The sequence below is a fragment of the Acanthochromis polyacanthus genome, chromosome 20, assembly GCF_021347895.1.
Source record: "Acanthochromis polyacanthus isolate Apoly-LR-REF ecotype Palm Island chromosome 20, KAUST_Apoly_ChrSc, whole genome shotgun sequence".
Lineage (NCBI taxonomy): Eukaryota > Metazoa > Chordata > Actinopteri > Pomacentridae > Acanthochromis > Acanthochromis polyacanthus.
This window is the reverse complement of record NC_067132.1, coordinates 7803553-7828312: the sequence shown is the minus strand read 5'-3', so window position 1 is coordinate 7828312 and position 24760 is coordinate 7803553. Positions and strand designations below refer to the sequence as shown.

Here is a 24760-nt window from a genome sequence, read left to right as displayed (position 1 = left end):
AGAGTTATGAGTCTTCATGTGCACTACCATTCAGAAGATTGGGGTCACTTAGAAATGCCTGCATTTATGAAAGAAAAGCAGTTTTTTTAAATGACCATAACATTAATCAGAAATCCAGTCTAGACATTGTTAATGTGGTAATTGACTATTCTAGCTGGAACGAGCTGATTTTTAATGGAATATCAACATAGGGGTACAGAGGAACATTTCCAGCAACCATCACTCCTGTGTTCTAATGAATAAAAGCGTGAGTTTTCATAGAAAACATGAAATTGTCTGGGTGACCCCAAACTTTTGAATGGTAATGTATCTATATGTGTTAAAGTAGCTTGTTAGTGTAGCTAGATGAGGTTGTGTAAGTTTTTAACTGTTAATGTTCTGTTTGATTACATCCATCCATTCTCTATACACCGCTTTATCCTCACTAGGGTCACGGGGGGGGGGTGCTGGAGTCTATCCCAGCCGACATGGGTGAAGGCAGGGGACACCCTGGACAGGTCGCCAGTCTGTTGCAGGGCTACATATACAGACAAACAATCATTGTTTGATTACAGGTACATCTTAAATTTCGTGTCATATCTACATCCAGTATTTTGTTTGAAAAGCCCCGTATAGTAACTAACACTGCCAAAGAATTTTGGCAGAGTAAAAAGTGCAACATTCCACCCTGAAAAAGTCAAGTAAAAACCTAAAGCACAACGAAATTAAAAAATGTTCAAGTGTCTCAAAAACAGCATTTGTGAACTGAACTCCACGTCAAAGATCTTTATATTGTGTATCTGACTGATATACTTGATCAAATGATGAATAAATCTCTCCTCTGTCCTGATTTTGTTGCTTGAAGAATGTTTTTACTGTTCTCCAAGGGTTCTGTAGACATTTTCCCATATGACAGCAGGAACAGCTCAGGTGTAAATTATCTAACGAATGCTGGCTGAATTTAGACATTTCACTTTCGGGTCTTGATGTTGACTCCCTGGCACACTCAAACAGAGCGGGATCATCTTTAATGTTAACAGTAACATCTTTGCTTCTCTTCATATGAGAAGTCAGTCCAGAGGTGGCAGCTGACATCAACCTGAGATGCCGCAGTGGTTTCCAACTTGTTTGGTTTGTGATCTCTTAAAAACAAAAAAGGCAACTTGGAACTTCAGCCAAAAATCTGTTTTTCTGTTTCATTTGTACAAGTCAGTCACCCAGGTCTTCTAGAAAGTCTGTTCAGGCAGTACTTATCAGTTTGCCATAAGAAGGAATGAGGCCACAACAGAACAGTAATGATGCAAACACTGCTCAGTGTCAGTGATATCAACAGAGGAATCAGAAATAACAAGCAGTTTGTGGGCTGGTAGATCCTGGTGTTACACTGCCCCCTACTGGTTCAGAAAAAGAGGATTCACATTGCATTCACATTACAACAATTCATTCCATTGATTTACCACAACACTGTATAAACGAGTCAGTGCTCTGATAGCAAACTTTCAAAGTTTATTTCTACAATAGTTCTTCATATCACAAAAAGTCTTCAAAATGCAGACTAGGATCTGTATATAAACTGTACACAGAGCAAGGCACTATACACTGAAGGATTTCAAAATCAGAGACATCCAGTCATCATCACTCTGCCTTTAGTCAACGCCTCTGTTGTTCCTATCTGACATCCTGAAACAATAATGACTAAACACATTCAGAAAAAAGAAAAAGCTGCTTCGATTCATTTGTAAATGGCAAACAGTGATCTGTACAGCAGAAGTTTTGCAACATCCAGTATTTATCAATGTATGACACAAATCTCTGTGACAATAATTACACACTTTATTTCATTATCTTTTGAATATCTGAGAAGTTTTTTTAAAATTCCTATATAGATTTGATATAAATATAAATTATTTATTATGCACAGACAAACATACACATATAGCAGAGAGTTTGATGTGGAGTTTGCCCAACAGGCTGACAGACCTGAGTCCTATGGATGACTTTAAGGCTGACAGCATAAGGACACTGGCTATCTTGCATATCGTACATATGTACATACATTAAAGAGTGAATTTAACTCAGAGGCACAACCTCCGACATTTGCCTCCTTTTTATTACAACCAAAATACCAACACAGAGTGCAGATGTGAGGGAAATGTGCATCACAAGAAGCTGGTACACCTCTGTCCTACACCTCCAGAGCCCCTCTTGTCCATCATTAACTCCCCACTAAACTCAGGAGGAGCAACTCCTGTCTAAACAACATCCTGGTGGTGTTTTTTTCTGATGACTCCAGTAGTTCTCCGTTTCAACTGTTTAGAAAAGTCCTTTAGCTTTCTTCAAGTTCACTTGCTTCCAGCTGGGCAAACCACCGTACTCCTCTCTGCTCATCTGCAGGGCTTTCTGTGGGAGCAGCCGTACAACACAATCAACATCAAGCACAAGTCACATGATAGTCTGCTTATACAATTTCAAACTAGTCAATCAAACCCACAGCCTGACTGAGGACTGAGCAACCTGGGAACACACTCATGCATCAGTGAGATTAAAAACACAAAGACTTGTTCTCCGGTTGACAAAGTGCTCAAATCTTCAGGATTCAGTTCACACACTTGTGGATTACAGGTCAGCATGCTGAACAAATAAGAGATGTTAGATTAGAAAAAAATGGTTAGAAAGTGAAAGAAAACAGATTTTAGGTGAGAAAGTCGAACAAGGAGTATATGCAGCCTCTGGGTCCTCCATGCTCAAGTCAGACGACTCACCTGCCCAAAAGCCCCTACACCCTGCAGGGTGGGAGGAATGACACAGACGAGTTCACAGAGACAAGACGATGGAGAGATGATGTGATTAATGACACATATGTGGACATCACAGAGAGACAAAAGGAAATGAGGATTGAACAAGAAGAAGAAACTAAAACTCTGAGCTATCAATACATAATAGTAGAGAAGTCAGGACAAATCTGCAGCAGATATTTAATGAAAACACAGCAGTGAGTCACGCTGCTGTACAAGGTGACATGTTCCTTCATTATCACAGTCTAAGTAAACACACTGCACTTTATTTGCACTCTCACATACCCTGCTGGCAGAAATACAACAAATGTCTGCTGATCCTCCTCAGTCCTGTCTGAGAAACATTTAAAAAACTACAGTTCCTGGCTATTTCCTTGTAAAAGTGCTGAAACTTGCAGAATAAGGAACTATATGCCTGTCATTATGATTATCAGTGGACTGAAAGCCTGAGATAGGGAAGAGACAGACTAATAAAGTGTAACAAACACTGCTTCATGCTTTTGCCCTTTTGAGGGCAAATTTGCAGGTCATGGAACCAAAACAATAAATTCAAAAACACTAAAATGATTATAAGTGTAATTCTCTGCTGGTTCATCTCTACAAGCAATAAATTGAGCAACTGGTGAGTCAACTTTAACTTTCTGAACTCTAAAAGACATACTATTTAAAAGAGCCAGAAACTACAAAAACAGTAAGAATCATTGGATTTTCAATTTTTTGACAGAAATTACATTAAGGTGGAGAGTTAAAATCATATATCATTGTCAAACTATTTGGAAATGTTTTTCTAATATATCAGCAAAGTGTTTTCTCTTCTGGGTCAGTATATTTGTTTCTGTCATGTATGTCTGTGTCATTTATCAATGCTAAAGGAAACCAAAGAGCTTTACAGTAACATCGGAGAATCTGCAGGATCTTACCTCAAAGTCGTCATCTGACAGGTAGACTTCCAGGCGAAGAGGATCCACTCCTTCAGGCAGCGGCCGGGCTAGAAGGTCTGCCAGGGGGTATGTGTTCTTACACAGCCGGGCCAACACGTCCTCCACCAGGATAATCTGACTACACACTTCTGCCTCCTGAGAACACAGACACGCACAATTTGTTTTTGAATGCGAAAACAAAGAGCTGAAAAAAGCTTCCAGCTAAGCAACCTGAATGCACGTCTACGTATTTGTGTTTTAGTACAGAGTGTGAGTGAAACCTGACAGCCTTGTGCAGATAGAGAGCAATACAGATTTCTATGAGATTGTGGAGCTGGGAGAACTCAGATCATATGATTTGAGCCACACACCCTCTCAGTAATCTCAGCGATGTCCTCTCTGTGCTCCCAGCTGGGAAACATATTGGTGAAGGTGAGTGGTTCTAGACCTGCATGGATCAGATACGATTTGGGAGGCTTCTTCTCATTCTTTTCTGGAAAAATAAAAACAAAACCATCTCAGAACAGCAGTTTAAATTGCCTTTTTTTTTTTAGATTGTTACACTAGTTTTGAACTTTATTTCTGAAGACTCTCTTCAAGAAACAAACCACAACTTAGCAGTGGTAACAGAGAACATTGTTGTATGTGTTTTGTAATGGTAAAGAACAAAGAGGAGTACCTCTGCAGTACTGCAGCACTGTCTCCATGGCACACTTCCTATCTGAGTCCCAGCGGATTCGAGCCGAGCCGGTGCTTTCACTGTCCTGAGGCCACCAGCCCTGCCACAGGTACACCTCATGGTGGTTGTCCACCAGGAACAGGGCTGATCATTCAGGAGAAAAAGCAAAATAATGACACTGGATTTGGAGAAAGAGAACAGCTTCTGCAGAAAGTGGACTCCCATATAAGGTTTACAAGTTCACATCTACTTGTAGTTCTTAAGATTACTGCAAAACAGAATGAGCTACTAGTGATCAGACAGAAATGATCTCTCTCAGCCTGCTGGTTATGATTCACGATAGAAACTTGCACTAAAGTAACACTGGACTTATTTGAATAGTTTGAGGGAGCTTCTGCTTGAAATTAAAATACATTTTTCAACAGCCAACCATGTTAACGGTCTCCATAATAATCAGAGAAAGTCGTCCCTTTTGGTTCCACACCAAGATGATAAAGATTATCTTGAAGAAAACTTTGTGTCAATTTTTACCTGCTAAAAAAGCTGAGGCAACATTTAGCTCTAGAACTGTTCAAACCTTTTCTGAAGTCCCTCTCTACAGACGGTGATTCTCCAAAAGTCACACAAGTCCACAACATACACAGTTGCTGGACTTTGGACGTAACTGGTAAGTTCAATCTAGATAAAATTTCCAGGCATAAATGTTTGTGTATTAGTCAACAGTGTGCAAAAGAACTGAACAAATAAAATGGCTACAATAAATAGACTTCAAATATACATATTTAGAATGTCACCTCATGCTAACCTCAGGTCACTCAGGAATGAGATGAAAAGATTTGTGCTGCAGACACAACAACAGTCCTCTGTTCTGACTGGATCAGATCCTGGCAGTGTGCACGTTCAAGGTTGTCTGAGCCCAGCCGAGTGTGCAAACATTAAAGCACTGCTTAAAGTGCTTTTGTTCAGTGTTCTTGGCTTCTAAATTGCCTGTAGCTCCAAATTGCACTGGGTTGCTAGGACAACATTATACTGACACAGTGTGAGAAAAACTATTCAACCCCTTTGGACGTTTTCAGACTACACTGATTTTAAAATGTGAAAGATTTCTAATGTTGAAAGAGGTCAGTTTAATGTGGCATTTAGACAAAAATTAACAAAAAAAAGAGACTTGTCACACATCAGCAGTTTCCTTCAACATAATGTTAATTAAATAACAATATAAAAAAAGAATAGCAATGACATAATTTATTACTCTGCCAAGGTCTGTTATCAACATTACTCAAAAACAGACTAATGAAATTGGAAGAAATTTTCAGGAAAGATCAGAAAAGACACAAGGACCAAGTGATTAGATTTTGGCAGTGATGCGGTTTATAGTCTGGATCCATGGATTTGTTAAAGATTTCTGTATCACTGCAAGATAGCGTCACAGTAACTATGACAAGTGAACATGATGTCAGCTGCCTGTTGACGATCACATGATTGCAATCCCACTACAAATCCACTACTGAGGACTTATAATACAACACAATGACTTTATTAATCCCTGAAGGGAAATTCAATTGTCTGGTCTCATCTGTTTACTTTTGAATTAAATATTCTGAATGCTGATGGTAAGAAAGATTTCCTGAATCTTTCAGTCCTGCAGCGCAGGGATAGGAGCCGTCCACCAATGTTTTGTTGTTCATTGAGGCAGATGTGAAGTGGATGATCCATGTTTGTCAGAATGGCCTCCATCTTTCTAAGTGCCTGTCTCTCCACCTCATCCTCCAATGTGTTCAATCTGATTCCAACCACAGAGCAGCTTTTTTAATCAGTTTGTTCAGACGCCTTGCGTCCTTGTTCTTTATACTGCCTCCCCAGCAGACTGCAGCATAAAACAGGACACTTGCTACCACAGACTGATAAAACATCTGCAGCATCTTAATGACGATGTCTAGTGATTGAAGTCTTCTGAGGCAATAAAGTCGGCTCTGGCCCTTTTTGTAGATGAAGTCTACATTTTTAGACCAGTCTAATTTCTTGTCAAGATGGACACCTAAATATTTATATGATGTCACCACCTCGATGTCCACGCCACAAGTGTTCACTGGCTGAAGAGGGGGTTTGGATCTGTGGAAATCTATGATCATTTCCTTTGTCTTTGAGGCGCTGAGGAGCAGACAGTTTTTGTGACTCCAGTCAGTGAAGGCACTTATCAGATCTCTGTATTCAGCTTCATGTCCATTTCTGATACGATAGCAGTGTCATCAGAGTATTCCTGAATGTGGCAGGACTCAGTGCTGTATTTGAAGTCAGATGTATACAGAGTGAACACGAATGGAGCCAGAACTGTTCCTTGTGGAGCCCCAGTACTACTCATTAATGTCCCAGAAACACAGTTCCCCAGCCTGACAAACTGTGGCCTTCCTGTCAGGTAATCTATGATCCATGAAACACAGGAAGGATCCACTCCCATCTCTGTGAGCTTGTCTTTGAGGATGGTGGGTTGGATGGAGTTGAATGCATTTGAAAAATCAAAGAACATGATTCTCACATAAACTCCAGGTTCCTCCAGATGAGACAGGGCACAGTGAAGCATGAAGAGAATGACATCATCCACTCCAATGTGTTCTTTGTATGCAAACTGCAAGGACTCGAGTTTGTCTTTGACCTCAAGCCTCAGGAGACGTAAAACCAGCCGCTCCAGAGTTTTCATGATGTGTGATGTCAGAGCAATAGGTCTGTAGTCATTTAGTTCAGCCGGACATTTGATTTTTGGTACCGGTACAATACAAGATCTTTTCCATAGAGCAGGCACCCGCCCCAGCTGTAGACTCAGGTTGAAGATCCTGTGGAGAGGTTGACACAGTTGTGCAGCACAGTCTTTAAGCAGTCTTGGACATACACCATCTGGGCCAGGTGCCTTCCCAGAGCAAAGTCTCTGAAGCTCCAACATCACCCCTGTCTCTGTGACAGAGAAGGATACAGGTGCTGGAACGGAAGTGGCTGCAGCTGTGGAGACGTGTAGGAGATGGAGAAGGAGAAGCTATAGTGGGGATTTCCATATGGTGAGGAGAGAAAGGAGGAATAGCAGTGGAAGTAGGTGTGTCCACAGTGTCAAATCTGTTGAAGAACAAGTTGAGTTCATCAGCTCTTTCTACAACTATTGGCTCCCTCCTCTTTTTATTGTTGTGTCCAGAGATGGTATTGATTCCTCTCCACACATCACGGATGTTGCTGTGTGTTGAAAATTGCTCCATCTTCTTTTTATATTCTAGCTTTGACATCTTCAGTCTCCACTGCAACTCATGTTGCAGTTCTTTGAGCCGTTCTTTGTCACCGTCTTTAAAAGCTTTTTTTTTCTAGTTTAGGATTGCCTTTATGTTGCTTGTGATCCATGGTTTGTTATTGGGGAAACAGTGAACAGTCTTTGCAGGTATGACTGTGTCTCTACAGAAGTTGATGTATTCAGTAAAACAATCAACCTGTCTGTCAATGTTCATGCTGTCCTCATCTGTTTCCAGAAGCACACTCCAGTCTGTTTATTCAAAGCAGTCCCTTAGAGCTTCACTAGCTTGAGGAGTTAATCTTCTGATTTTGACTTTAGTTGCAGGCTGTCTCAGCACACAAGGTTTGTAACAGGTCTGCAGATAAACCAAGTTATGATCTGACCTGCCCAGTGGTGGTAAGGCAGTAGCTCTGTAAGCTTTTTTCACATTGGCAAACAGCCGGTCCAGGGTTCTATTTTCTCTGGTAGGGCAGTTAAACTGTGTAAATCCAATCAGGTGAGAGGAGATGCTGATATGACTGAAATCTCCTGATATTATTACAAGTGTCTCAGGATGTTGAGTCTGTATCCTAGCAACAGTATCATGCAAAACATCACACGGAACCAAGTCAGTTGCCTCGGGTGGGCTGTATACAAGTATTGTTATGATGTGACTGAACTCCCTTGGAACATAGTATGGCCGAAGGGAAACTGCCAACAGTTCAATATCTGGACAACACAATTCCTCCTTAACAGTTATATGTGAGGAGTTACACCATCTCTGGTTAACAAATAAAACCAGACCCTCCTCCTTTCTTCTTGTCACTAGCTTGAGCACAAGCTAGTATGATACACATACAGACATATGAATGAACAAACAAAAGAATAAATAAATAAATGGTAAAGGAGAATAAAACAAAAAAACAAACAAACAAATAAAATAGCCATTACATAAATGCAAGTCTGCAAAAATAGGTTTAAAGAAGTGACTTAAACAAAGACACTGGGTCAGAGAGCCTCATCTTGTCGGGCAGGTTGTTCCAAAGCTGATTGGCTCCGACTGCAAAAGCTTTGTCAACCTTAAATTTCAGCCTCAACTTTTAAACACTCGCAAGGGCTTCATCTGAGAATCTAAGGCTGCGAACAGGCTCATACAGGCTCAGCATTTCTGTTAAATAACTAAGGGCCAGAACCTTACTAACTGTAAAAGTAATCGATAAAATCTCAACATCAATTCTAAAACATACAGAGAGTCAGTGGCGTGAAGTGGGGTGATGTGATGTCACCTGTTAAACCCAGTAAGAAGCTGAGCTGCTGCTTTGGTTGATACCAGAGCGGAGGAAATTAAAGTCATCAAGATTATTGTGTAGGATTAATGAAGAAAACAATAAAAAGGGAAAATTTCCAAGTGTGGGGAATATTTTTTTATACATAGACAATATTTATATATATATATATATATATATATATATATATATATATATATAGAGAGAGAGAGAGAGACACTGTACCTGTGAAATTTTAGCTCACATTTAAGAAGATATGTCAGTCTTTTGATCTAGCACCACTAAGCAGTGAGAGTTCAAACAAATACAGTTTACAGAAGGGTTCATATTTTGTCCTGCCAGAGGGCCAACTTTACCAAACTTTAGGACATATATTCCTCACTCATTACTGTTGCCACAGTAAGAAAATGCACAAAGACAATGACTAGTCAGATGTGTATGTTTACCGGGCTGGGAAGCTGCATACAGGTCCTCCTGAAGAAAAGGCATAGAGTTGATCTGCTTGGGGTCTCTGGCTGGGTAGAGAAACTCCACAGCTACAAACTCTCCTGAGCTGCTGCTCAGCTGGTACAGACGAGGTGTGAAGTTAAACCTGCCGGGATCTGAGGATCAAAGTTTAAATAAAGACACTGGTAAAAATCATCCCATTCACAGTCTGCAGTGGTGCATCTTACAAAGGTTGTGTTCTACTTTACTGTACAATTTGGGGATCCTTGTACTCAAATCCTACCTTACAGTTGTACTACATAACATTTAAAGTACTACAGTACTGCACTACATTTGCTTGACAGTTACAGTTTACTAGTTACTCGACAGAATAACACTTTCCATAAAATGCCACATGATAAATTGACAGATTACAATGCATTGCTGATAATTAAATCAGTCTTATCCAAATCTCTCCTTTTGGCCGGCTTTAGGTTTTCATGATCTGATTTGTTTCCATTTCCTATCTACAGAGTTCCAGTGGTTTTGCTTAAATAACTGCTCAGGCCCCCAAATGATAAAATAATCCAATATTTCAAAAATACTGGAAAGATTACAGAAAACGCCATATATATATATATATATATATATATATATATAAAATTCTCCCAACCCATAACATCAGTCTGTTGACCTTTGATGGGGTCGAAGCCTTAGGTTGGACACCACTGGACTAAACTAGTATATAAATCTTTTGCAATGAATGTATTAATAACTGTAACTCACAAAAAACAACAAGAAGAAAAAAGATAATGGGATGTAGAGAGAGAGAGAGAGAGAGAGAGAGAGAGAGAGAGAGAGAGAGAGAGAGAGAGAGAGAGAGAGAGAGAGAGAGAGAGAGAGAGTGTGTGTGTGTAAGTAAACCCAACAGCAATAAAAATGTGAAGTTCATATTGAATTAGAAAAAGCAGATAGAAGCAGTCAGAAGCAGCCTCTGTCGAAAGATGACTGAGATTGAAGAAATGCAGTTTATTTTTCTGATTTTGATTCCTTCCATTATCCAGCCTTCATCTGAGCTTTCAAGTACAACTAAAATATTGAATTAATTCAGGAATTCTTACATCCTATAATAAGCATTTCAACTGTGTTGTGCTGGAACGAGTGTGACAGTGTAACATTTGCCCTTAAAGCTGAGAATTCAACTTGTTGAACAAGCTCAAGTCAAACCAGTAGCAAAATCCTGTCATAATATTTAAACTCAATTAAGTTCACACTTGAAATTAATCTTTTTTTTTTTTTTTTTTTTAAATCACAGAGTACAGAGTGTCCTGGTGTCAATAGCCTGTCCAGAATTGCGGACTTCGATGAGGCTAAGAAGGAGGCCCTCCTCCTTCAAACAAAGAGGCTGCGTGCTGCAGAGTTAGCACGAACCAACTCTGTGCTGCGGAGGCTGGGACTCTGCAGCCAGCAGGACCCCCTCTCTTCCTCTCCGCCCCCAGATGCTCTCAGATGCAGGCCTGCATCACCGCTCCAACGAAGGAGGATGATACCCGCTTCATCGGTCAGTCCTTCTAATTTGATTAAGGAGGACACAGAGGAGATGCAGAGATACCAGAGGAGTCCAGAAACCCTGTACGGGGAGGGGTACCAGCTGAATGCAGGCAGAGACCAGATCTCCAGCCCATCAGCTTCTGTGGGCTCTGAGGACACCCTCAGCATGGTGGATGCTCACCCTCCCTGTGAGCTGAAGAACATCTCGCTCCTCTAAACCCCATCCCCTCCCCCACCACCATCAGCTCCTCTACCCAAAAGAAGAGTAAACCGTCTCCTTGTGATGACGACGAAGCTCACAGGACCAGGTCAGTTCATCATTAAACAAACAAAGTCAGAACAACACAACTGAAGACATTTAAGGCTACAACTGAGTCTCAAACGACCTAAATGTATTTTCTAACCAGATTTAAGTCCTTATTGTTGATGGGATTATTTTAGGACAAGTCGAAATACCAGTTGAAAAACCTTACTACATCTTGATTAATGCCTTCAAATTCTTGCTTTAACTACAATTACCGATGTATATGTACTTACAGTACAGAAACTAAAAGTCTTCACTGTGCAAGACAGACACTTTTACAGTTTTGATACCAGTGATCATATTGCATGTCACGAAAATGTCAGTTGACTTAATGACAAACATACATTTCTTTTTCTTTTAGTTTGTACTGTTTTATTCTTTGTCCATTCAGCACTTTGTCCATTCTCAGATGTAAACAAACAAAATGCATAATTGGCTTAATTTAAACAGACTAAGAAGTAGCCGGTGGATACAGACTCCTGACGACTCAACATCATATGGAGGCGATCAGAGAAAAAGTCAAGAAACTACAGGGTAACTCTGCAGTTTATTGTCAAAGAGCTCTAATCTGAGTTTGGTTCTTTAATTGGTCCAGTGACTTGACAAACTGTCAGCAGCTACTTTACACAGCTCAGTAATGGAGACTGAACATGCTGGAGCTTCAAAGTGTCGGACACGAGTAACTGTTTTTTTCCAACACAGGATGACGAAGGTTAAAGGGCTGCGATGAATCCCAGCTCTGGCGCAACACCATCCAGACACACTAATGCCAAAACTGCATGAAAGTCTGTCTGGTTGTGATAGAAGAGGTACTGAAAACATTTTCCACTCTGTCTCTCTTTTCCTGCTGCTCGTCTTTGTCCACATGTGTCTGTAAGAGTCCACGGCACATCAATCCATCGTGTTACAAGTATGATTACTGACTGCTGTTCATTCTTGGTCTCTAGGTTAAAAACCTACGCCCCTCAGTGGCTTGTGCAGCCATGGACACCGTCCGTTCTCTTTATGTCCACCTATAGAAGGGCATGGACTCTGAGGCACAGAGGATAGGTCAGGCTCTGCTGCTGAAAATTGCACAGGTGTGTGGAAATGCTTTTGTTCAGCAGCAGGCCAGTGAGGCCTTGGAGGCTCTGGTGCAGAATTGCAGCCCTGGTCAAGTGCTGCCTGTTCTGCTGAATACAGTGCTGAGGTAAGAGCACAGTGGAGGATCATGATTTATCAACAAGTGTAGTAGCACCAACAATCAAAAGATGTCAAACCATCATCACAGTGAATTTGGTTGTGTTTGTCCTTCGTCAGCCACCTGAGCACTGCAGAAAGAGCCAGCATTGCTCACCTGCTCCACCTGCTGGCTGACAGACTGGGAGTGGCTAAAGTCTTGACAGCAGGGCAGAGCTTCACCCAGTGCTTCCTGACTGCTGTCAGTAAGATGTCTCTGGATGCTGCTGCTGAAGTCAGGTCAGTTATCACTGTAGCTCACTGAGGTCAGACTTGCTGCTTTCTGGTTTGTGCCTCCTCTTTGTTCAGTCTTGTGTTTACACACTAAAGTGCTAAATAAGAAACATGCATCTGTACAGGCCTCATGGACAGGCCATCCTTCAGAAACTGGCCCTCCACAGGGACTCATGAAGCTGTGGCAAAAAAATGTGGTGGAAAAAGATCGCTGCTCACTGGAGAAGGTCCTGAGGAATGTGGTGAAGAAGTAGAGGAGGAGCAGAAAAGAGGAGGCAGCGTGGCGGTGCACTGAGGAGTTTAAAGCTACAGCTTTTAAAGCTGCTGGAGGAATCCAAATAAAGATACTCTGCCTTTCTGTGAGGAGTTTGAACATTGAGGTACTAGGGGGAGCTGGTATCAATATGGACATTGCTATAACAAAAACTGCAAAATAAAATGTTGTTGGTGTACAAATTTAGCCAACAGGAGAAATGTGTTGGTAAGCTTAGATAAAAACTAGAATCTAAACTCATGGCAAAAACACCATAATCAAACAATGAAACCTTCGTACATAAACAGTAACAAGAATATTACACATTACACTCAACAAATGAGAATTTGTAGGAGGCAATAAAAGTACAGAAAAAAAAGACAAAAGAGAGAAAAGACATGTGCTGACTGCTCCAACTTGTTCTAAGTCTTTTATCATCGGCTCACTACATAATATGGATTTAGTTAGGTGTCACTTCTTTCTTAATCAGGTTTATGACTTTTCCCCGATGAAATTAGTCAGACTATTTTGACTTCAGTGGTGAAAATACTTCAAAGAAACAAAAACAGAGTAGACATGAGCCATAATAAGACTGTAAATGTGTGGGGAAAAAAAAGGGGATTTGCAACAGGTTTATCTTACATCTATAGAAGCCTTTCACAGGAGAGTTCTCATTAAACATGATATTTACTAGTTTAGTGGAGACAAATATTAGATTGATCTTCTGCTCAAAAACTCCATGAACAGCATACTCTGTTACAACAGCACTTTCAAAACAAAAACGCAGCATTTTGTAAACGAATTAAAAGGTTTAGTTTCTTTTTTGGTAAAGAGCTAAATGTGATGCAGGATGCTGTACTCCTTAAAACTCATGTTGCCAGATGATCTTAATAAATCTATTAGTAATGTTTTGTAGGTAACTAAGGAGTCATGACCTTTAGGTTTTAATTGCCCTACCTTGCAACATGCAGTCGTACGCTTTCCTGTCCCTCCTCCCGAGGGCTTCCCAGAATCCTGTGGGCTCTGTCCCCTCATCACATTCCCAGATAGACACCTTGCTGCTGCTGTGGAGGCCTGTTTCCAGAGGACAACTGCAAAAAAGCAGAAGATGTCACATGCAGGTTCAATTCAACTCCTAATTCCTGAATCTTCCTTTTAGGATAAACAGTTTCCACTTACTGTTGTTTGATGTTATTTGCGGCAGTGCGGGCCACCTCCTGTGTGTGTATCTGGGACTTGCAACCATGCCACAGGTAGATGAGGGCCTGGCTAACACTCAGCAGCACCATGGAGACTCTGGAGCGCAGACTGCTGCAGTGACATGCCACCTCCAGCAAGTGGCCCTCCACCTCCACCTCTCCACGCACACAGTAAAGACGCCAATCATCTGAGATGAAGAGGAGCAGAGAGAGATGAAGGAGACGGGTAAAAGTTTTACTTTTTTACCGGCAGTGTCGTTCGAGAGTTATGCTCAGTTTAACTGCAGAAGAAGAAAAGGGAAAATACAGAGCTCCAGCAAACTTCAGTGTGAGTGTTTATCCCTCAGGTTGGTTTCTATTCTGAACAAGAATTGTTCTCTAATCCACAATGCAGTTCTCAGATGACTCACTCCTTTTATGGAAATGAAGAATTCACATGGCTGCGACAGACACAGTCACTGCTGTAAATGCAAGTCTAAGAAGCCCCTCCAAGTGTCACTGAGTTCGAACTGTCAGAGTATTAGCGTAGAAAATATGGACCTTGAAACAGACTGTTTGCAAATGAATACTGTACAGAAAGTAATGGAATAGCACCAGCAAGCAAAATGTATGTTTTACAGACTGTTAATTGTCTTAAAGCAGTGACGTGGCCTTACTCTGTGAGTTTTCCTCCTCCTCTTCTCTCTTTCCTGAGTGGACAACCATCCCTCCTTTGAAGCACTGCAGGAAGCACGGAGGCTCCTTACCCTGTTGAACCTGAACCTGCAGGAAGATGAAGTGAAACAGCAAAAGAAAAGCTCACACAAAATTCCACTGGGGACAAATACAGTCACAGAAAACAGACTTGTACTCATGACAACCTTGTTTTATCAGACACTATCCTTTTTGTGTACCTGTGCTCCCCGCTCCTCGTCCAGCTCCACCGTCATGAGCGCTGACGTTCCTTTCTCACTGACGGTGGAGTTGCGGCCCTGCCAGAAGAAGTAGCAGCACTTCTCCTTCCCAGCTCCTGCTGTCTTCAGCTGCTCTGGGTTCTGTCTCTTCCCAACTGGTGGCAGAGATTGTAAGAGAGACAAAACTGAGTGCCAGAACACGGTTCTGGAAAACTACAACATGCTGACTTTTTGTAAAGTTCTGCTGTGAGCACGAAGTGATGGAAGCTGCAGGGATGTAGTGCTCTTTGAGTCCATGAAGACAACATTTACTATGTTTTACTCTTTTTTAATACTGATGAGGCTATGCATAAGTTCAGTAAGGAAGATCTGTTCAGTTACAGTTTGTCTGTATTTCTCACAGGGAATATTGGCTTTTCCCCTTTCTCTATTCTTTTCAAACTACATCTTTAGATGTGGGCTGCACAGTGGTCTAGTGGTTACCACGTTCACCTTGCAGTAAGAAGATCCCCGGTTCAAATCCCAGGGTTGGCCTGGGATCTTTCTGCATGGAGTTTGCATGTTCTCCCTGTGCATGCGGGGGTTTTCTCTGGGTACTCCGGCTTCCTCCCACAGTCCAAACACATGCTGAGGTTAATTGGTTACTCTAAATTTCCCGTAGGTGTGAGTGTAATTGTCTGTCTGTATATGTAGTCCTGTGACAGACTGGTGACCTGTCCAGGGTGTCCCCTGCCATTGCCCAAGTCAGCTGAGATAGGCTCCAGCGACCCTATTGAGGATAAAGCGGTGTATAGAGGATGGATGGATCTTTAGATGTTTGGCTGTGTCTATGCAACTGTAGTGGATCCGTGTTGATGTATTCAGAGGGACTCAAACGTATTTCAGATAAGGATACGTTATGTAGCTGAATTAGCCTAGATCTACTGTAACCCACATACAGTCTAAGCATCATCTGGTGCTGTGGATTTAGCACACTGCAAATGATCTTTTTAACTGTGCATTCAGTTCAAACATCACAGTTCACTTGCTGTGCAGCCTTGCACAATTCCTAACTTGTATTTTTCCACTATCCTGAAATTTGTTGGCAGAGCACTATTGTCAAGATACTTAAAGCACAAAAAAGCTTTTCCCACTGTTTAACATTATTTAAAACTATTTATTGAAACACTTAAAAAATAAATCACATTATATTTTTCTACCTAACTGCTCCTCAAAAAAACTTCTTTAAAGTTTAGATTATACGACCATGTTACATGGGAATATAATACATGATCTCAGCACTAACCGGCAGTGCTGACCATGTATTTCCATTTCACCACGTAGGTGTCACCCTCGTGGAACTGGCCGATGCTCTGACGAGGCAGGCGGCTGTAGTCGAACTCCAGGATATGCCACACCTCCACCACCAGAGTGCTGATCTTGTAGCTCCGCCACTCCTCTGCCTCCACCAGGCCATAGCCCCGACCTACATTGAACCCGTCAAGGATGGTGCAGACGGGTGCCTGATGAAGGGGCAGCATCAGGGAGGCGTCATACGCACGAGGCTGATCGGAAATGTGCTGCTCCTGGGGTGAGGATGCAAGTGGAAGAAAGAAATACGAATAATGGCAGAGAGGACAGAATTTGCATCTGATACTGTTTACAACTTTCACATTAATGACAGTATGAGTACTTTGATGTATTAAAACTTTTTTGACACCTTTTGATCAGTGATGTGATCACTGGAGTTTTTTGTGGGACTGGGTGTTTTCCTGGAGTCGCTCCAGTCCATGAACTTCTCTTTGAATAGCGTGGTCTCATTGTGTTGAGTTAGTCTGCCAAACACTGCCCAGTCAGGTCGGCCCTGGCCTTTTCTACAAGTGAAGAGGATACAGTATGTAAGGGATACAAAAACAGTCCTTCAGTCAGTTAAGATGCTGTCAACACACTGTTGTCCTAATAGTGGCATTATTTACAATATTTAGAGTATCAAGCAAGACTGGAACACCAAATTCAGCCTAATTACATTCTATTTCTTCTTCCAAGGGTATTCAATATTAGAAATGATAATTTGATAAAAAACTGAAAACAGAATGAAACAAAATGTGCAAATAAAAAAAACTGAAAGACTTACAGACTGTATGATGCTGTGGCCACTGAAATCTCTGTCACAGCAGGATTTTTCATTGGATATTTTAAAATTTAATACAAATTTGTGTCCAAATAACCCCTTTTATAGCAGGTGGTCATTTTTTGACTTTGAAATGAGGAAGAACATTGTGTGAATACACACTGTGTATATGATGACCTACTGTATAAGTAAAACATATAATTGTGTGTTTGAGCAGGAGCATGTTTCCATACTTCGGTATGAGTGGGTTGCACTCTCCCGGGTCCAGCGGGTTGATGTCACAGTTTGTATAGTCGAAGGTGCCGTTCCACAGGTGCTTAGCCAGCTGAAAGGCCACTTTCCTCTGTGCTAGAGTTACTTCCTTCCCATGCCAAATGTACATCTCACTGCCAAAGTCAAAAACCAAAACCTGCACAGAAAACCCACAGAGGGAGAGAGAGATCTTTTCTCAATACCATGCACTGTTGTCTGCCACGATATCCTTTTTAAACTACCACTCAGGGGAGCCAAAGTCATTTCAAAATACACATACTACACATACTTTTGACAGGTTAAAAACTATGTTGGCGTTGTGACTGATTTACAGTTTTACAAGTTCATGATACATTTTTTAAATGTCTGAAAAGTTTAGATATGTCACTGAAGGGAGAAACACGTTAACTTAGGTTGTCAAACCTCTTTGGGGTTGAGCAGGGAGCAGCGGGGCATCTTGGCCCAAAAATCATCATCTGGGACCAGTTTGTCATCCATGAGCCGGTAAATGCAGTTTGTCTCTACAATGGCACTCTCATACAACTCATCTTCGTCTGGTGTTCCTGCAGCTACAGAAAGAAAGTAAGGGCTTTAGCTTGCACTTCACTGCTTCAGGAACTCCTTCGTCAAGGTTGTCAGAAGTCTTACACTGATGACTTGACTGCCCTCCTAGATTCTTCCAGAACTCCTTGACAGCATGGCTGTGTGTGTTGATGCCCTCCTCAATGACTTGGACATAATTAGCTCGGCAACCCAAATCTCTTTTGCTCTGTATGAAATTAGCTAGCTCCGAAGCCTGAAAAAAGAAAGAGAAAATCTATTACAAGTCATGTGGAATATAGTTCTCCCTACATGGCTAAAGTTTTTAATATTTGGAAAAACATGAAGCATTCAAGTGATGTAAATTGATGTCAAATAAACTTAGATATTCTTTTTGTGTTAATTTCTCTTTAAGACACAAAGGAAAGTCTATAAACTTTGAAATTTTGTCAGCAACTTTTGAATGAACTATAACAACTTCATAAATAAAGTTGGCTTGGAGCCTTCCTTTCTGCCAAAATGAGGTCACCGCTTCGTTCAGCCAATCAAAGGTCATTACACCACATACACACGCGCACATTTCTTCCTGAATTGTGCCACCGCTGGTTCCTCTTCACAGTCTGTTTACATCTACAAGCTTTGGATGTAAGCCTGTCCTATATTCAGCAGCAGCACCCTTAACCTGCCTCTGTTTACATGAATCTGAGGGCTGTAGATGAAAACGTACAGCTCAGAACAAATCTCTTGCATTCAAACGCGAGTTAACCAAAAACAAGTGCTTTACTAATCTTTGGCCTTATTTAGTGGTGCTTTAACTTGTTTCCCACCTTGCTCTTCTCAATGATGTTAGCAAACTCCCCAGTCCAGATGAAACAGTTGTGTGGTGTGATGAGCAGGAAACAATCACCACTGTTCAGTGACGATGCTCTGGGTTCCACCAACCTGGTCTGGACGTGCCGTCTGCCTGGTTTCACACAAACGGACAGGTGGCTTATTAGTGACCACTATGATTATCACTGTCAGCATGATGAATTATTGCATTAGCAGCATCGCCACCATGTGACCCTGTACAGGCATCTACTTACCTATGCTTTGTACTAAAAACTCAGTCTCCAGCTAAGGCACACAGGAGGGCATATATGGGTCTTAATACAAACGTGAGTGTATTTAGATGTCCAAATAATTTAGGATCCCTTTGATTTATTAAAAACCAGCAACCCTGAAGGTTAGTTGGGACAGCTAACTTCCCAACAAAATGGTATCCCCAGTGAAGTGGATTTGCAGTGGATTACAGACAGTAATGTTTGGAGGTGCAGATCAGCCAAGGATAGTGTGAGGTGACCTGTGGAGAATGATTTAGAGCCACAGCTGTCACCGGCAGACATGTGGAGGAGGTGCAAAGACACCAAAATAGACTCTCGTCTCCGATTTTAGATATCCTCTTGAAAGCACACCCTTGAAGCGGCATCCTCCACAGCTTTGTGTAAATCAGTAGCTATTTGTTTTTCCATCCTCTTTAATAGCTAAACATAACAGTGGCTAAAGACTCTGTCACACTGACTGTGCATTGCACATAGCCACAAAATCAAAACTACCTGGCTAATACTGTATAGGATTCCCTCATGCCAATAAAAATTGTCATTCTTAAGCTCTTTGTTGTGTTCTTCAAGTCATTCCTGAGTCATTTTTGCAGTGTGGCAGGAGCACTGTTCTGCAGGAGAAGGCTACTATTGTCCGGGTGTCTGCTGGTCTGCAACAGAACTGAGGTGGGTGATACTGGGAGATAAAAGTAACATCCACGTACACGCCAGGACCCAAGGTTTCCCCACAGAAGGCCGCATTGTAATGAGATGATGAGATCACATCAGCAGTCAGTGGTTTTATGTTGTGGCTGAATCGTGTAGACTGCAAATAAGCCAGTTTAACCCGTTGCGGTTCAGCGGCCTGCAGGCGGGCCGTTTTGATATCTGCATAAGCATTTTTCGAAATAGAACGACACTGCCAACTCGATGATAGAAACATTATACACCGATGGAAAGCTTAGATTCTCATGAATCCGCCGGTATAAACCACTTTCAGATGTGATTACCACAGCGGGTAATATGAACACATTTGTCCGACAAACAACGAATATCCATCCATCCGTTCTCTATACACGGCTTTAACGCACACAGCGCGACTCACATTTGTGGGTTCATTATTACACACAGATGAAAATATTCCACAAAAAACAGCCATAATCCAACCTTGGACATCCAGACGAAACAAGCCAGTAAAATATTTTGTCCAAAACATGTCTTGAAGTCGGTATATACTCCACAAATAGTTCGTTTTCGAGGAAATGCACCTCGCGATGCGCGTCCAATATTCCCTGTATTTCTCGTCATATTTTTATTTACAAATAAAATATTAGCGATTTTTTGTACTGAAAATGGCTGGAATTGACTGTACCTTATAGGGCTAAAAGATTACAAAAATCAGATGTTTGGTACATAGGCCACATTCATTTGAGGAGGGTTAAATCTCAAAACTAGTAACATTACCTCCATCTTCTACTGTAGATTATGCTATGGTAATTTGCAGATTTTACCGTACAACACACTAAACAAAGATGCCAAACATTCCCATTTTATCATAATGTTGACATCTCCACCTGGCAAACATCAGCATGCTGGCTTTAGCATTAAACAACAATTGATGAAATCTCTCTACATATATACAGATGTGTTCAAAATAATAGCAGTGTTCTTCAAAATGTGAGTAGAGATCAAAATCCTGCTTGGAAAATGCAAAGTTTTTTATTTTATGAACTGAGAACAATGCACTTTACATTTTTCATTAAAACATGATGAGAAATTTCTCAATATTTTAAATCATTTGCAGAAAATTACAGGAACAAATATTTTTGCCCGTTCAAAAAAATAGCATCTGCACTGTTCATTTCAAACTTAAAAAAACAGTTTGATTTGGCATTCCTGTGAATAAATAAACTAATATTTTGTTGTATAGCCACGGTTTTTGAGAACTTCTTCACATCTGTGAGGCATGGAATCAACCAACTTCTGGCATCTGTCAACTGGTATTCCGGCCCAGGATGACTCAACAACCTTCCACAGTTCCTCTGCATTTCTTGGTTTTGCCTCAGAAACAGCACTTTTGATGTCACCCCACAAGTTTTCGATTGGATTAAGGTCCGGGGATTGGGCTGGCCACTCCATAACCTTAACTTTGTTGGTCTGGAACCAAGATGTTGCACGCTTGCTGGTGTGTTTAGGGTCGTTGTCTTGTTGAAACACCCATTTTAAGGGCATTTCCTCTTCAGCATAAGGCAGCATGACCTCTTCAAGTATTGTGATATAAGCAAACTGATCCATGATTCCTGGTATGCCATAAATGGGCCCAACACCATAGTAAGAGAAACAGCCCCATATCGTGAGGCTTGCACCACCATGCTTCACGGTCTTCAGGGTGTACTGTGGCTTGAATTCTGTGTTTGGGGGTCACCTGACAAAGACTCTGCAGACCTTGGACCCAAAGAGAACAATTTTACTCTCATCAGTCCACAAATATTTCTCCATTTCTCTTTAGGCCAGGTCATATGCTCTTTGGCAAATTGTATCCTCTTCAGCACGTCTTTTTTTAACAGTGGGACTTTGCGGGGGCTTCTTGCCCATAGACTGGCCTCACACTAGTGTCTTCTAATTGTCACAGTACTCACAGGTAACTCCAGACTGTCTTTGATCTCCCTGGAGCTGATCATTGGCTGAGTCTTTGCTATTCTGGCTATTGATCGATCCATCCGAACTGTAGTCTTCCGTTTTCTTCCACGTCTCTCTGGTTTTGCTTTCCATTTCAAAGCATTGGAGATCATTTTAGCTGAGCAGCCTATGATTTTCTGCACTTCTTTGTATGTTTTCCCCTCTTTAATTAACTTTTTAAGTAGAGTACACTGCTCTTCTGTACAATGTCTGGAACGACCCATCTTTGGTTTTCACAGAGAATTGCATGGTCAACGTGTGCTGGCTTCATCCTTAAATAAGGGCCACCTGTATCACACCTGTTTCGTCACATAACGAATGAGCTCACTGATTGGACTCTAGACTGTTATTATTTTGAACACGCCCCTTTCAATTATTTATTCAATTACACAAACTCAGGAGCATGCATGTCATGAATGTTAGGTCTGCTGGTTTCTGTGACTCAACAACACCTACGAGTAAATTATTTGCCATCTAATAATAAAATTTCAGCCAAAAACCATGATTAATCTGGTTAGTCATAATGAACTGCTATTATTTTGAACACAACTGTACATACACACATACATACGGCACCAAAGCAGTGTGTTGGCCTAAAACCCACTGATTCATGGAATCCATGGATGGAAATAAAACTGAATGGGTTACCTAAAAATGTGAACCTGGATCTAAATCAGTAGGGAATCACTGCTCATTAGCATTTTACTCAATACAATTTTGAAAAGACAGGCCTGAAGAAACACGGACAGGATGACCACTGTTGGTCTTATTAACCATCAGTAACTGCACTTGTTATAGTAAACCTAATATGAACTATCCACACAAAGTTTTTTATGTGGTACATGTATTATTGCGATTATAGTGCAAACAACAGCGAAAAATGTGTCTGCCAGCTTTTAAAAGTTCAACTGACCTTTGACTTGCAGGAGCATGAGTTTCTTGTAAGGCACAGCGCTGTTATTGGACATCTGCTCAGAGATGCTGACACTGCGCAGGCTGACATTGCTGAAGTTCTCCTTGCTTGCCAGACCAGCTAGAGCTACTTCAGAGAAACCAGAGTTCATATTCACTGCGGTGGACAGAGCAGAGCACAGACAACAGACAGGACACAGAAAGAAAAAAACACAAATTTAAACACTACATTTACTAAAGATATACAGCAAAGAGACAATAGCCAGACGAACTTTGCCATTCAGGCATGACACTGAAGGTCTATACAATAGCACTGAGTGCAGGACAGTTAAAGTAGTATTATTGCTGTCAGAGGAAGGAAAGGAGGAAGTTACAGGACACTGACTGTGGGTTCTCTGACGTCACATTCAAAACAAGCTGCAGAGCACATGTTCAAAAACAACACTGTCCTTCTGAGGACTGCTCTGCACAATTACAGGAAAAAGACCCAGAATGTAGGTCAGTTCAAGTCCCAAAGTAGCTTGCATGGGTCATTTTAAAGCAATAAGAGAGGAGAGATATTTTGGAGGGTTTGTAATATCAGTGTATTTAATTTTGCATCTGAGATTGACGCTCTGCTGTGATCATTTTGCAGGGAAAATTTTAAACAATAACAGTAGGTCAATACATAATTCTGTCAATATTAGAAACAAGAGGACATTATTACACCAGACATGATTACACAATTTAACTGCAACATCAAAAGGAGGGAAGCAAGGAGATGTGTTTGTCATCTGATGCATTTTCTGAGTTCAGAAAATTTTCACAGCACAGCTGGCAATAAAATATGAAAAAGGAAATCAGACAAACATATACTTTGGTTTATTTAAATCGTGCAATTTCCATGTAATTGTCAAAAATGAGAACATTGCCAAATGAGAACAAGTTGATATTACTTCCTCAAATTGGACAAAATTCAAGAGACTGGTCAGGGAGACTGTAAAATATTTTATATAGTTTCTATAAAAATTTGTGTTCAGAGTTGTATTCTGCAGATGTTGCACAAGAAACTAGTTGAGTTTAACAAATAAGCCTGTCACATGTATTGTCCCTCCGTTTTATGCATTCTCCATCTCCTCATCTATCCTCACTCACTCTTCTCAGCCTTCATCCTTTTGCTCTCCAACAGACCAATGTTGAGCCTCTGTTCTGTGTACTCGTGTCTGATATCCTCCCTGGCAGCCAACATCTTCAGAGGGTTTCTGGATGACTGGACGTTACGTGCCGGACGCACCGCTCGCTTGTGCTGTACCATCTCTGAAGTCAGTCTGCAGGGAGGTCAGAGGTGAAGAGTCATGGTTAACAGGAAAGAATCACACAGATGTTAGCCTGGGATATTACTTAAAAGAACGTCTGGCAGTGAGAGCTTACTTTGGCTCCTGAGGGCCGAAAATGGCATCAAAGTCGTCGTTTATTTCCACCTTGTTTGTGATGGAAGGAAGTTCTTCCACTTGGCGGTAGAACTTGGAAAAAGTTTCATCTTCGAGGGTCATCACTTCCTTTACCTTCTTCTCAGTCACTGTGATGGTTGCTTCTGGAAGTCCAGGCACTGAGGATTGGCAAAACATAGCATATACACAAATATATTTTGGTTTGTTGTTGTTTTATCTGGCTCCAAATATCCAAAACAAAACTTGTGATTGCACTTTTGTCAAACCTCCCATCTCCCAAAAAATATTCTTGTTGTTACCATGAGACAATATACTGATTCATTCAGATTCAGGGAACAAGTTGAAAGGCAAGTTGGCAAAAAAAGGCAAAACCTTGTAGCCATGGTTGTGCTGTTAACACAGAGTTGCATACTGAAACAAATGTTACACTAATTTTGAGGCTTGATTCCTCTTTCGGCAACTAAGAGCAATGCCAAGCTGAATTTGTAGACAACATGATGCGCATGACTCACCTTTACTGTTTATCTTTCCAAGGAATGACTCCAGTTTATCCAACTTCTGGTCCGACTCCAGGTTCAGATCTGGTACAGCCTTAATCTCTGCACACACAAGCACACGACTGTTGGAGCCACAAGTTTACACTGCTAGGCAGATGGTCTGAGGTTATGTTGTCGATTGACTCACACTTGTCACCATGATGCTGTTGTTGACTTTGAACAATGACTGAGCATGATGAAGAGTTGCAGTCACAATGATGTTAAACTAAAAATA

General features: G+C 41.2%; 1 protein-coding gene across 1 annotated transcript in view; it reads right to left on the bottom strand.

Moving 5' to 3' along the window:
• Positions 1-1463: 1463 nt before the first annotated feature.
• Positions 1464-24760, bottom strand: part of svila (supervillin a) — a 70704-nt gene continuing 47407 nt past the window's right edge. The window contains 19 exon segments of the mRNA XM_051940797.1: positions 1464-2379; positions 3695-3850; positions 4066-4187; positions 4374-4517; positions 9356-9511; positions 13853-13986; positions 14075-14282; positions 14751-14856; positions 14988-15142; positions 16273-16552; positions 16687-16840; positions 17331-17506; positions 17773-17918; positions 17998-18145; positions 18717-18853; positions 22561-22716; positions 23694-23866; positions 23970-24147; positions 24502-24588. Coding sequence (XP_051796757.1) covers positions 2293-2379; positions 3695-3850; positions 4066-4187; positions 4374-4517; positions 9356-9511; positions 13853-13986; positions 14075-14282; positions 14751-14856; positions 14988-15142; positions 16273-16552; positions 16687-16840; positions 17331-17506; positions 17773-17918; positions 17998-18145; positions 18717-18853; positions 22561-22716; positions 23694-23866; positions 23970-24147; positions 24502-24588 — 2903 coding nt within the window. The 3' untranslated portion in view covers positions 1464-2292.